General features: G+C 37.3%; 1 protein-coding gene across 7 annotated transcripts in view; it reads left to right on the top strand.

The window, feature by feature from the left end:
* Positions 1-12,429, top strand: part of LOC123498112 (meiosis-specific nuclear structural protein 1-like) — a 90,523-nt gene that overhangs the window by 13,735 nt on the left and 64,359 nt on the right. For all 7 annotated transcript variants that reach the window (XM_045245259.1, XM_045245260.1, XM_045245263.1 and 4 more), the window contains exons 2-3: positions 3,519-3,599; positions 3,812-3,935. In XM_045245259.1, the coding sequence (XP_045101194.1) occupies positions 3,565-3,599; positions 3,812-3,935 (159 nt within the window). In that variant the 5' untranslated portion in view covers positions 3,519-3,564. The remainder of the gene's footprint in view (positions 1-3,518; positions 3,600-3,811; positions 3,936-12,429) is intronic.

Below are 12,429 nucleotides of genomic sequence, written 5' to 3'. Positions count from 1 at the left end.
CATAGAGAAGTTGGAAAGCAGGACTGGTTTAACGATAGATGTGAAAAGGCTAGAACAAGAAAAGAGGATGCATGGAAGAGGTGGAGAAGGAAAAGACGGATTAAGCAGTGGGAAAGTTACAAAAGAGCAAGAAATGAATATGTGTTGATTAGAAGAGAAGAAAGAAAGAAACAAGAAAAGGATATAATTGATAAATGTAAAGACCAACCAAGGCTTTTTACAGACATGTGAACAACAACATCAAAAATAGAGAAAGTATTGAAAGTTTAGAAGTAAATGGAGTATGCAGTGAAGATCCCAGGAAATGGCAGAGGCTATGAATGGATGCTTTCGGAAGGTATTCACAAAGGAGACTGCTTTTGACAAACCACTGGTAATGGAACAGAAAGGGATTATGAAGGAGTTTCAAGTAACTGTGGAGGAGATCAAGAACATGATGGGGAGTTTAGAAGTGAGAAAAGCTGTGGGACCTGATGGGGTATCAGGATGGATTTTAAGAGAATGCAGGGAGCAATTGGCAGAAAAAGTTTGTGAAGTAATTGATGCCTCATTAAGGGAAGGTGTAGTGCCCCAAGACTGGAAAAGAGCTAACATTGTCCCAATCTATAAATCAGGTAACAAGAGAGACCCATTGAACTATAGACCAGTGTCACTTACAAGTGTGGTAGCTAAGATGTGTGAGAGGGTGGTGAAGAATAGATGGACAGACTTCTTGGAGAAAATGACATACTTTGTGAGTGTCAATTTGGTTTTAGAAAAGGGCGTTCATGCACGACAAACCTGATATGTTACTATTCGAGGGTGATAGATGTAATACAGGAAAGAGATGGTTGGGCTGATGGAATATATCTGGATTTAAAAAAGGCCTTTGATAAGGTACCACACCAGAGACTGATCTGGAAACTTGAAATGGTAGGAGGAGTGCATGGCAGTTTACTAAAATGGATGGAAGACTTTTGGTAGGAAGAGAAATGAGAACAATAATTAAGGACAGACCATCAGAATGGGGATTGGTGGAGAGTGGAGTTCCACAGGGATCAGTGTTGGCACCAGTAATGTTCGCAGTCTACATAAATGACATGGTGGATGGGGTGTCCAGTTATGTGAGCCTATTTGCAGACGATGCAAAATTGTTAAGAAAAGTGAGATGTGACAAAGATTGCGAACTACTCCAGGAAGACTTGGACAGAATATGGAAATGGAGCTGTACATGGCAAATGGAGTTCAACACGACAAAATGCAAGAAAATAGAGTTTGGCAAGAGTGAAAGAAGAATCAGGAGTATGTACAAGATAGGAAATGAAGACATAAAACCAGTCATGAAGAAAAGACCTTGGGGTGACAATTACCAATGACCTATCGCCAGAGAGACATATAAACAAAATAATTGGAGAAGTATTGAACTTATTGAGGAACATAAGAGTGGCGTTCGTATATCTAGATGAAGAAATGATGAAGAAAATAATTACTGCAATGATAAGACCGAGGCTTGAATATGCAACAATACAGTGGGCTCGAACTTAAAGAAACACATAAGGAAACTAGAGAAAGTACAGAGGGCTGCAACGAAAATGGTGCCTGACTTAAGAGATTTGACTTATGAAGACAGACTGAAAAGAATGCAACTTCCAACCCTGGAAAACAGAAGAGAAAGGGAGACCTGATAGCAATATACAGAGTGATGATTGGCATGGAAAAATGGATAGGGAAGATCTGTGTATGTGGAATGGAAGAATGTCGAGAGGGCATGGGAAAAACTAAAATGGCCACTTATAGGAGAGATGTGAAAAATATAGCTTCCCTCATAGAAGGGTGGAAGCATGGAATAGTTTAGACGTGGAAGTGGTCAACGCAAGGAATATTCATGATTTTAAGAAAAAGCTGGACATTAATAGATATGGAGACGGGACAACACGAGCATAGCTCTTTTCCGTATGTTACAATTAGGTAAATACAATTAGGTAAATACACACACACACACACCATACGAACAGGATTAGTCCCGAAAGAGTGGAAAAGAGCTGACATTGTGCCTATATATAAGAATGGTAGTAGAATGGAACCGCTAAATTATAGACCAGTATCGTTGACTAGTATATTGTGCAAGGTATGTGAAGAAGTAATTAAAGCTAAGTGGAGTGAGTATCTAGAAAGTGAAAACATTCTGAGTGAAAGGCAGTTTGGTTTCAGAAAAGGAAGATCGTGTATCCAATTTATTATGTTTTTATTCAAGAGTGACTGACATACTACAACATAGAGAGGGATGGGTGGATGCTATATATCTGGACTTGAGAAAGGCCTTTGATAAAGTACCACACAATAGACTGATGTGGAAACTAAAGATGATTGGAGGAGTAAATGATAAACTAGCAAAATGGATGGAAAATTACTTAATGGGAATGAGAACAGTGGTGGGAGGAAGGAAGTCCGAGTGGAAGAAGGTAACCAGTGGAGTTCCACTAGGGTCAGTGCTGGATCCCATCATGTTTTTTATTTATGTTAATGATATGCCAGTAGGAATTGACAGTTACATGAACATGTTTGCGGACGATACTAAAATTATGAGGAGAGTAAAGAATGTGGAAGATTGTAACAAGTTACAGGAAGATCTTGATAAAATATATGAGTGGAGTAAGGAGTGGCAGATGGAATTTAATATAGAGAAGACCCATGTTATGAAAATGGGAAGAAGTAGATACAGACCAAACAGGGATTACAGGCTGGGTGATGAGAAAATTAAAGAGACCAATGAGGAGAAAGACTTGAGTAACTGCAAAACACCTTGTCACCGGAGAAACACATTAACAAGATTTTTTGAAAACATACATGATTCAAAATATTGGCCTTGCATTCCACTACCTAGATGAAGGAATGATGAAGAAGATATTATGTACCTTAATAAGACCCCAGTTAGAATATGCAGCATGTGTCTGGTCACCGCATATGAAGAAAAATGTGAAGAAGGTGGAAAGGGTACAGAGGCTGGCAACAAGGATGGTACCAGGAGTCAGGGAGTTAGACTATGAGGAAAGACTGAGGAAGCTGGGGCTGACCACATTAAAAGAGAGAAGAACAAGAAGAGACATGATAACTATGTATAAATTGGTGAACAAGATTGACATACTGGACAGAGAGTTGATAAAGGTGACCACAAGCAATCATCTCCGAGGACATGGAAAAAAGCTAATAAAGGACATCTGTCTAAATGACATGAGAAAATACAGTTTCCCGCATCGTAGCATTGATAAGTGGAATAAACTGAGCAGTGATGTCGTTGACGCGGTGTGTGTCAATCAGATGAAAGAGAGATATGACAGGAATGGACAAGGAGACAGGTCACAGAGAGCTTAGCTCGGGCCCTGTAATACACAAATAGGTAAATACACACACCACACACACACACACATTTTCTTTTCTTTTCTTTTTTCCAAACATCTAGGCAGACACAAGCCAAATAAGTACAATATTACAATATCTAATGTCTTTGGTGTTTGTAATGGACTTTATTTCTCTTTCAGTAAACAAGGAACATAGTATCGTCATTCTACATGTCCCTAACAAACCATGGAAAGAAAGTTTGGAAATGCTGCTGCCTTACGGTGACTCACTACTTCTCCTTGAAAACCTGAATACATATGTTTGGGCAGTGTTTTAATTTTATTCTTAGAATACAGCTATGTTTATGTTTTGCATATTCTATGATATAATCAATAGTAGTTATTTTATACATTTATAAATAAAAATTACTTGTTTGTAAATAGGAAGATAACTTGAATTATCCCTTGCTTGATGTACTGTATATTTATTTCAGGCACCAGGTTGTGACTTCCAGTCAGGAACTACGAGCATTAGAATCAAAACTTAAAGCCTGTGCATTGACTTGTTACAATCGGGCTGCCATGGCTGAAAAAGAAGTCCACACAAAACTAATGAATGTAAGAAGTCATTGTTACTTTTTCATATGAATGTTATTGTTTTATGTGAATACTTGCCAAAGATGAAGCCTGTGCATGTAAACATTAGACCACCTTTAAAATGAAAATGCTGATTTGTATGTGCAACTTCCATATCTTTATAGATATTTTGGTTTTGTAGCATATCAATTGTAAATTTAAAGCATAAGAGAGAGAGAGAGAGAGAGAGAGAGAGAGAGAGAGAGAGAGAGATATCAGAGGCTACCCTAGAGCTTGGTAGGTACTGATTATGGCTGAACCACAAAGAACTCAGATGAATTGTTTAGTGTTACTGAGAATTGTGCAATAATTGTTGAGATTATAGGTCTGTACATTGTCCAGGTTAGCATTTCTGTGATAATGAGAGGTCCAAATTTAAGTTAGGAAGTGGGAAATGTCCTTTTCACTTAGCATAGTGTTCTACTTTGTGAATCATATAGAGTTGTGCTTTCATAAGTATGCCCTTGTCAATCATAAAAATCAAACTTTCTTAAGACATGGTTGTAAAGTATGATTACAAGGCATACATAGACCACATGTCATTCTTTTATTTCTATATGAGGATGATGGTAGACTGATTAGGTATTCAGCTTTGTCCAGTTTTCCTCTTCTCTAAATAATGGCAGAGATTCATGTGTGCAGCATTGACACTTGGAAAAGGTTAGGTATCTGTGGATGAGGGCTAGCTGTGTAATATCAAACTTTATTCAACTTACATGAATAGATCCAGTTGTGGAAAGCTCTTTATAGGTTTCTATTTGATGTGGTAATCTTTTGAAGGCACTAAGGAATTCTACCAGTTTATATAAATTTTTAAGATGTTACGACACTTCTTATAAAATAAAGAGATCCTATACTCATTGTGCATCTGGATGTAGACAGCCATGGTGCAAGGTGGCATAGTGGATAAGGTGGTGAGTGTGGGATCGGGCAGACATCCACGCGTAGGTTCGAATCCCACCACATACTGCTTTGAAACTATGCCATTTGTTGAGTGATGTAAAGTTACCTACATGTCACCATGATACCCAGGTTCTAAGTGGTTACACCGAAGATGCCAAAAATGCACTTGGGTGGTGATATGGGCCCTAATGTGGGTACCACTATAAATAAAATTGCCTGCGCCACTAATGGGCAGAAGCTGAACAGCGCTTCCCGTACACTCTTCAAGTGTGCCTACAGGCACTATAGGCCGTAACAAAAAAAAAAAAAAAAAAAAAAAAAAGTTGGTTAGAATTCCTGGCACTGGGACTCTGGAATGTTGATAAGTAATGTTCAATAGCTGTGTATCAAGCAAAAATGTATTAGTGAGCTGTGATGGCTCTTTTTATTTTTATTTTATTTATTTATTTATTTATTTATTTTTCTAGGAATCACATAGTAAATACGAGAAATTGATAGGAAGTTATGATGAATTTTTACCGACAAGAGATTCTCTTGGTGGAGATTGAACCTGTCATTGTGGTAAAAGTGTACAGTAAACCCTCAATACACTTGACCCTTGTTTATCCAGATTTTGGTTAATCCAGACAGTGTCCAGTTAATAATTCAATAATTTGTGTCCAAGCAACCAGCAAATGAATTCAAACAATGTGTGCCTCGCACACTTCCAGAAACCGCCAATAGATGGCGGAACCAGTTCGGCAAGCAATTGTAAACAAGTCTGGTTGATGCTAGTGAACACTGTGTATTGTCCGGCATCAGTGGGCAAGCTTGTGCATTTTTCAGTACCTTAGAACTCTTAATTATTTCTCCCAAGGGTGTTAGGCATAAGTGAGTGGCCCTAGTTTGGACTTAAAAGATGGAATTGATAAGAAAATTAGAGATTAGTGTTTGTGAGGAGTATGGTATGGCCAAGCAAACTGTGTCGGACTTTAGTAAATCAAAAGATAAGCTGGTAGAATATTCTGCCAAATACTGTGAGGATGCTCCATCAAGTAAAAAATGGTAAAGGTGCACCAAGAAATAATGTAATGAGTAGAAAAGATGCATTAGATACCGATTTTATAAAGTGGTGTTTGCAGCAGCTAGAAAGCTGGCATAGAAATTGATATAGAAAACTTCACAGGGAACGATGGGTGGCTGTGGCAGTTCTGCAATCGAAATGGACTTTTTAATGCTACTGTGCATGATCAAGCTGGTGATGCAGATATACCCAGCATAGCAAGGCATGGCTGCATGTTGTGGTAGTATATTTATTGTAGTACTTCATGTCTATGAAATTTTTTTTCATGCACTCGGTTATTACCATATATTGTGGCCTATAAGTCGAGTTTTTAAGGTCTTTTTTTATGGTCTAGACTAGTGGTTGACTTCAAATATATTTGCACCAGTAACATCAGGATACCAGAAAACTGCTACTGAACTTGACCTAAGGGCTGTGTTTACACGTTATTCTAGTAAGACATGGTATAATCCGGAAACTGCTACTCATAAGGACTGCACATACTGACACTCTGTAGTATGTATGAAGAATAACGTACCTACAATAATGTAATTAATTACTATAGAATATTATGTTAATATAAAAGATAAAAACAATAGTTTCGTAATGAAATGATCGTGGTTTACTGCTCAGTGTTGCCACCTAATGACGAGCATTTCATTTGAACAGCTGCTTAGGTGTAAAATTTTAAATATCATTTTATGTTTTTAAATATTTTAGATTATTTCAGCTTTTGTGTCAATAAAATATTCAGTAGTAATAAACTATGGTATTTGTGTAGATATGTTGTTATTCCTACTGACTACAAAGTGTCAGACTGTCAGTCCCCTGCACAACATGGTGGAGGAAGAAGCTGTCTCCCTGAACCAGGAGTCCTATCTGGCCTCACTGAGTACCTTGCCTATGAAATATTCACATCACCTTTGAACATATTCCTTTTGGGAGTATGTGGTGTCCCAAGGAGTAGCAGTTACTTTCGTTTCTTTTGTTACAATGTTTGAAGCAGGACTGTATTACCATTTGAGTTTTAAAAATAAATGTTCATCCTATATAGTGGTGAAGCAGGTGAGTAGAGAAAAAAAAGTAAAAACTGACAGCTTGTTTTTGTTGAAATGCATGGAGTTGGTGGTGTTTTCAATTTTTTAATAGTTTTATTTATTTTACTGTAGATAAAACTGAATTTAAAATTTAATACTTAGTGACTCAGGGCGACATTGGGTCATGCTAAGTAACAGTTTAGGAAGGTCAACTTTATCTGCAAGGTAAACCTGTACTACATTATTTTATAGAGGTCAACTTATGTGCCAGATCAACTTATAAGCCACAATATACAGTACTGCTAGGTTCGTTTTAATGTTAGGTTAACTAAGATTAAGTTTATTTCGGTTTGATTGGTTAGAGAAACCAAAATAAACTAAATTTTCTATTTACTTAAAGAGTCTAAGGTGACAAAATCCACATTTGGTAAAACAAAAGACCCATCTACATTATCCGGACTGGTGCCTGCACCATTTAGTCTGGAAAAACAAGGGTTGTTTGTATACAGGATCTCATACCGGATATCAGATACAACGGACAAAAAATCTGACCGGTCAAACCCTCCTATAACGGATTTTCATCCATTATAGCGAGAGTGTCATCCTATAACATGTTGACACAGGAACTTCATGTGGCATGCCACGGGAGTGGGGCAGCGGTGGGTATAAATACCAGTCAAACAGGGATATAATGGATCTGTCCGGTATTTTCATCGGATATATATCAACAGATCCTCAGTTATAACTAATCTCCGGATATAACGACAGACCCTTATCCCTATATCATCTGTTATATTAAGGGTTTATTGTATAGCACATAATGTACCAGGACCATAAATAATTGTCAAGTCTCAAGATAGTTTATGGAAGCTACATATACAGTATATATATATATATATATATATATATATATATATATATATATATATATATATATATATATATATATATATATATATATGCACATAGATACACTCGACCCTCGAAACAACGGACCTCCCATCAACGGATTTCGGAAACTACGGACAAATTCTGGAGTCCGGTTTAATCTATGGACGAATATTAAAATGCGCGCGATTGTCTGTTCCCGGCAAATTATTGTCCAGTAGGTGGTGGGTCGGTTGCGTCATCAGCTGTTGGCCGCCATGTTTAATCTTCAGTCCGTGCGTTTTCAACCAACAGCGAACATTGTCCAGTGCTTACCACAGCTTTTTTATGCATTTATACCCTTAATTAATGCTTTGTAATACTGCTTGAATGATTTCTTAATGATTACATGGTATTTTACGTACATTTTATACAGTTTTTTACGTACTTTTGCAAAGAATGGACTTTTGCAATCTACGGACAGGGTCGTGCACGCATTTGTCCGTTGTTTCGAGGGTCGAGTGTATATATATATATATATATATATATATATATATATATATATATATATATATATATATATATAAATGTATATATATACAGGCAACCCCCGCTTAACAAAGGGGTTATGTTCCTAAAAAAAACCTTCGTTAAGCGAAATTTTGATAAGCGAACCGATTATAAGAAGTTTAACCCCTGACTTGAACCTCCATTGAGAGTAAACAAAGTGAGAGTGCATCATAGTACAGTGAAAGGTTTAATGAAAGTAAAAATTATGAAGTTAAACATTTAGGCAGTTTAATTTAAGTCATTATAATGTACACTAATGTATGTGTCTACATAACTTCATAATGTTGATGATCTGAAATATATGAAGGGAGAGAGAGTGAAATGGGAAAGACACTAACCGGCAACCTGTGGAATGTAAACAAAGGGTGCATCATTGTATCACATACAAAACTTATGTACCACATTTCCACAAGGCTTTCCATTTTATCCATTGTAGAGTCACGAGTTGATGAGTTGGTTCTTTTAGCTTGCAAGGAAGATACGGTCTCACCAGCCTTCTTAATAGAGTCTGCAGACTTGAAAATAGTAGAGACAGTAGATGGAGTCAAGATGGTGGTGAGCAATGCTATTAGTTTTCTCGCCTCTCTCGTGTCTGTGAATAATATCAAGTTTCACTTCGAGAGTAAGAGACTTCCTGGTCTTCTTAGCAACACTAGGCAACATTGCAGGGCGTTTTGGTGGTAAGTTGAGTGAGGGAAGATGAGCTGCTGCTAACGCTGTTATCGTTTTGAACAGGGGGAGTGAGTAGTGCATGTGTTGTCCACCAGAGGCGCTGGTGTATTCAAAAGCCTGTCGACTTGAGTGATACGGCGGGGCTTTCAAACTTGGAAAAAATTACCTGAATAAAATTTCGTTAAAGCAAGTTCAGTGTTCATTAAACAAGCAGATGGTAGTAAAATGAAACCTTCATTGTAGCAAAATTTCGTTGTGTGAACCTTCACTAAGCAGGGTTTGCCTGTATATATATATATATATATATATATATATATATATATATATATATATATATATATATATACACACTTAACCCTCGGCTATCGCGCCCAATTGGGGCCGAAATAGCTGCGCCATAGCCGAAAACGCGATAGCCGAATTGATCTTGGCGGGAAGGCGGTTTTGGCCAATGAGCGCTCAGATATTCCATGAAGTCATGGCGGGGCGCGCTATAGCAGGCATTTGAGGTCGCGATAATGAAATTTTAGCAGCTTTTCATGGGTGCGCGATAGCAATAAAACGCGATAGCCGAAGTCGCGATAGCCGAGGGTTGACTGTATATATATATATATATATATATATATATATATATATATATATATATATATATATATATACACTTAACCCTCGGCTATTGCGCCCAATTGGGGCCGAAATAGCCGCGCTATAGCCGAAAACGCGATAGCCGAATTGATCTTGGCGGGAAGGCGGTTTTGGCCATTGAGCGCTCAGATATTCCATTACGTCATGGCGGGGCGCGCGATAGCAGGCAACTGAGGTCGCGATAATGAAATATTAGCAGCTTTTCATGGGTGCGAGATAGCAATAAAGCGCGATAGCCGAAGTCGCGATAGCCGAGGGTTGACTGTATACAGATAACTCGATTTACGCGATAGATGCGTTCCAAGAGGCATCGTATATATCAAAATTCGCGTAAAACAAACATTTAATTCTCATAAGAAACAATAGATAATAGGGGGATGCATGATGTAGTCCAAAAAATTCATACAAAACACTCTATTTGACTAAATTAACATGTTTAATATTTACCATTCTAAATACTAGAAGTGTATTTATAGTAAAGAGAAAAGCAAGAAATAATAAGAAAACAAAAAATAATAAGAGAAAACAACAAAATAAATAATACGTAAACAAAACACTGACTGTGTCACTGCCTTCACCACTCACATCACAGTCAGTCACCATCTTCCTCTGAGCTTTTCCACTTTATCAAAAATCCACTTATCAAAAATAACCCCACAGTATAAAAGTAAACACTAGTAAAAGAATAAACACAGGACGCCAATGTCTTCACCCCTTACAAGCACTCGCCATTGCTGTCCAACTCCTAGTCAAGGACGTCATCATCCACCTGCATTTCCTCTGCTTCCACCGCTTCCACGGGATTGTCCACATCCTCTTCTGGTACTACATCTTCCACGAGAGTTTTCTTGAAAAACTGCAGCATGGTGGTCTGGCACTTTTTCTTGGAAAATTCTTTTTCCATCACTGTGTAGCAGAAGAGTGTGTCCATGGCAGCGGAGCTCCCACTTATCAGCCAGCTGCGGAACTTTCTGGCGCGCAGTTTGAAATTGCGGTTGGGCCAAATTGCATATAAGAAAACCGATCGCACAAATTTAATTAATTATAAGATTTTTTGGTCGCGTATTATTGAAAAACGCATAAATTAAACACGCATAAATCAAGAGTTACCTGTATATATATATATATATATATATATATATATATATATATATATATATATATATATATATATAGTGGTACATCTAGATACAAAATTAATTCGTAATTCATTCTGGAGTGGCTTTCATATCATGATTTTTTCTTATAATGAGTCGCATTTTACATGTAAATCGCCTAATTCGTTCCAAGCCCTACGAAAACACCACATTAAATTTTATAATAATGGTAAAAACAGAATGAAATAAGAGCCAAATACATTTAAATCATTCAATATACCTAACCTAACCGTTAATACCTGTAAATGAAGTAGATAATAGAACATAAGGCAATAATAAATGAAAAATGATAATATGAAAATGTTGAACCTTAGCTTTCGAGTGAGGTGATGTCCGAAAGCGAAAGTGGCGGCAGAGGAGAAGGGCAAACGGCAGAAAATATAGAAAATGGCAGGAAACACTAACACTTAACTTTATGAAACACTTTAAATTATTTTTTTTTTTTTTCTAGTTTCTAAATTTCATCAATTAATGCTTAACTTTACAAGACGCTTACAATTAATATTTCTTTTTCAGTTTCTAATTTTCATCAGATTCTTCTTCCCTTCTCTGTTTTTTCGGATCACTTTGACCTTCACCTTGACTCACTAAGGGCCTCTTTCAAAAGGGTCGTGGTCAAGACAGGCCCTGACCACGACGGCCCTTTCCGACGGCCCCATGTTTACCACGATGACCTCGGCCTTTTTTTTTTTTTTATTTATTTTTTTTTTTTATTTTATTTTTTTTTTTTACCCGTAAGATGGTTTGAAATTATATTTGTTAATACAACATCTTATACCAAGACAGATTGTATTAACAAATCAGTCGCTCACCACTCCCCCATCCTTCTCCCTCCTTCCTCACCCAGTGATAGGTACTGTACCACATAGTACATACGTGAGTACTTACTTTTAATCACCGCAGTAATGTTATCGTGTAATTTTATCAGTAAATTGCATACTTGTTAATACAATCTGTCTTAAAATGTAAGATACTGAAACATTCCACAGATTGCAAAACATAACATTAAAACATTCGATATTTAGCCAAGTGGCACCTCCGGCTGCTGCAGCAAGCCAGCAAGTCATCGTCACCTCATAAAAAACACAATGGACTATCTCGCGTCTCTCAGAAATTTTTAAATCATGTTATGGGTAAGTAAAACCTTAAAATGCATATGTATATATAACATTTTCTGCTTAGAAATGCATGTTCTCTCACTTCTTTCAATATTTACAGAAAGTCATGTTACACCCTGTATACGTATATGCACTATATGCGCAGGGTACACCGGTGTACCAGTACGTTATGGTTTTTAATGCTCCATACTACAAAACACTATCTCAAAAACACTGAGTTGCCATCCGTGGTTAACGTGTTAACATAATGAAAGAAATAAGAGGACAATATCCCAAAATTTGGTGTGGGATCGTCATGGTAAACATGGGGCCGCTAGGGTAAACATATGAGGCCGTCGTGGTAAAAATGGGACCCTCGGGGAGGGCCTTCGTGAGGGGCCGTTGTGGTCAGGGGCTGTCTTGACCAGGAAACCTTTCAAAAATAATGATCCAAGGAACTTTGTTTGTACCTACTTTTCAATATGT

Source organism: Portunus trituberculatus, chromosome 47 (assembly GCF_017591435.1).
Source record: "Portunus trituberculatus isolate SZX2019 chromosome 47, ASM1759143v1, whole genome shotgun sequence".
NCBI classification, from domain to species: domain Eukaryota; kingdom Metazoa; phylum Arthropoda; class Malacostraca; order Decapoda; family Portunidae; genus Portunus; species Portunus trituberculatus.
This window is presented reverse-complemented; position numbering and strand designations above follow the sequence as displayed.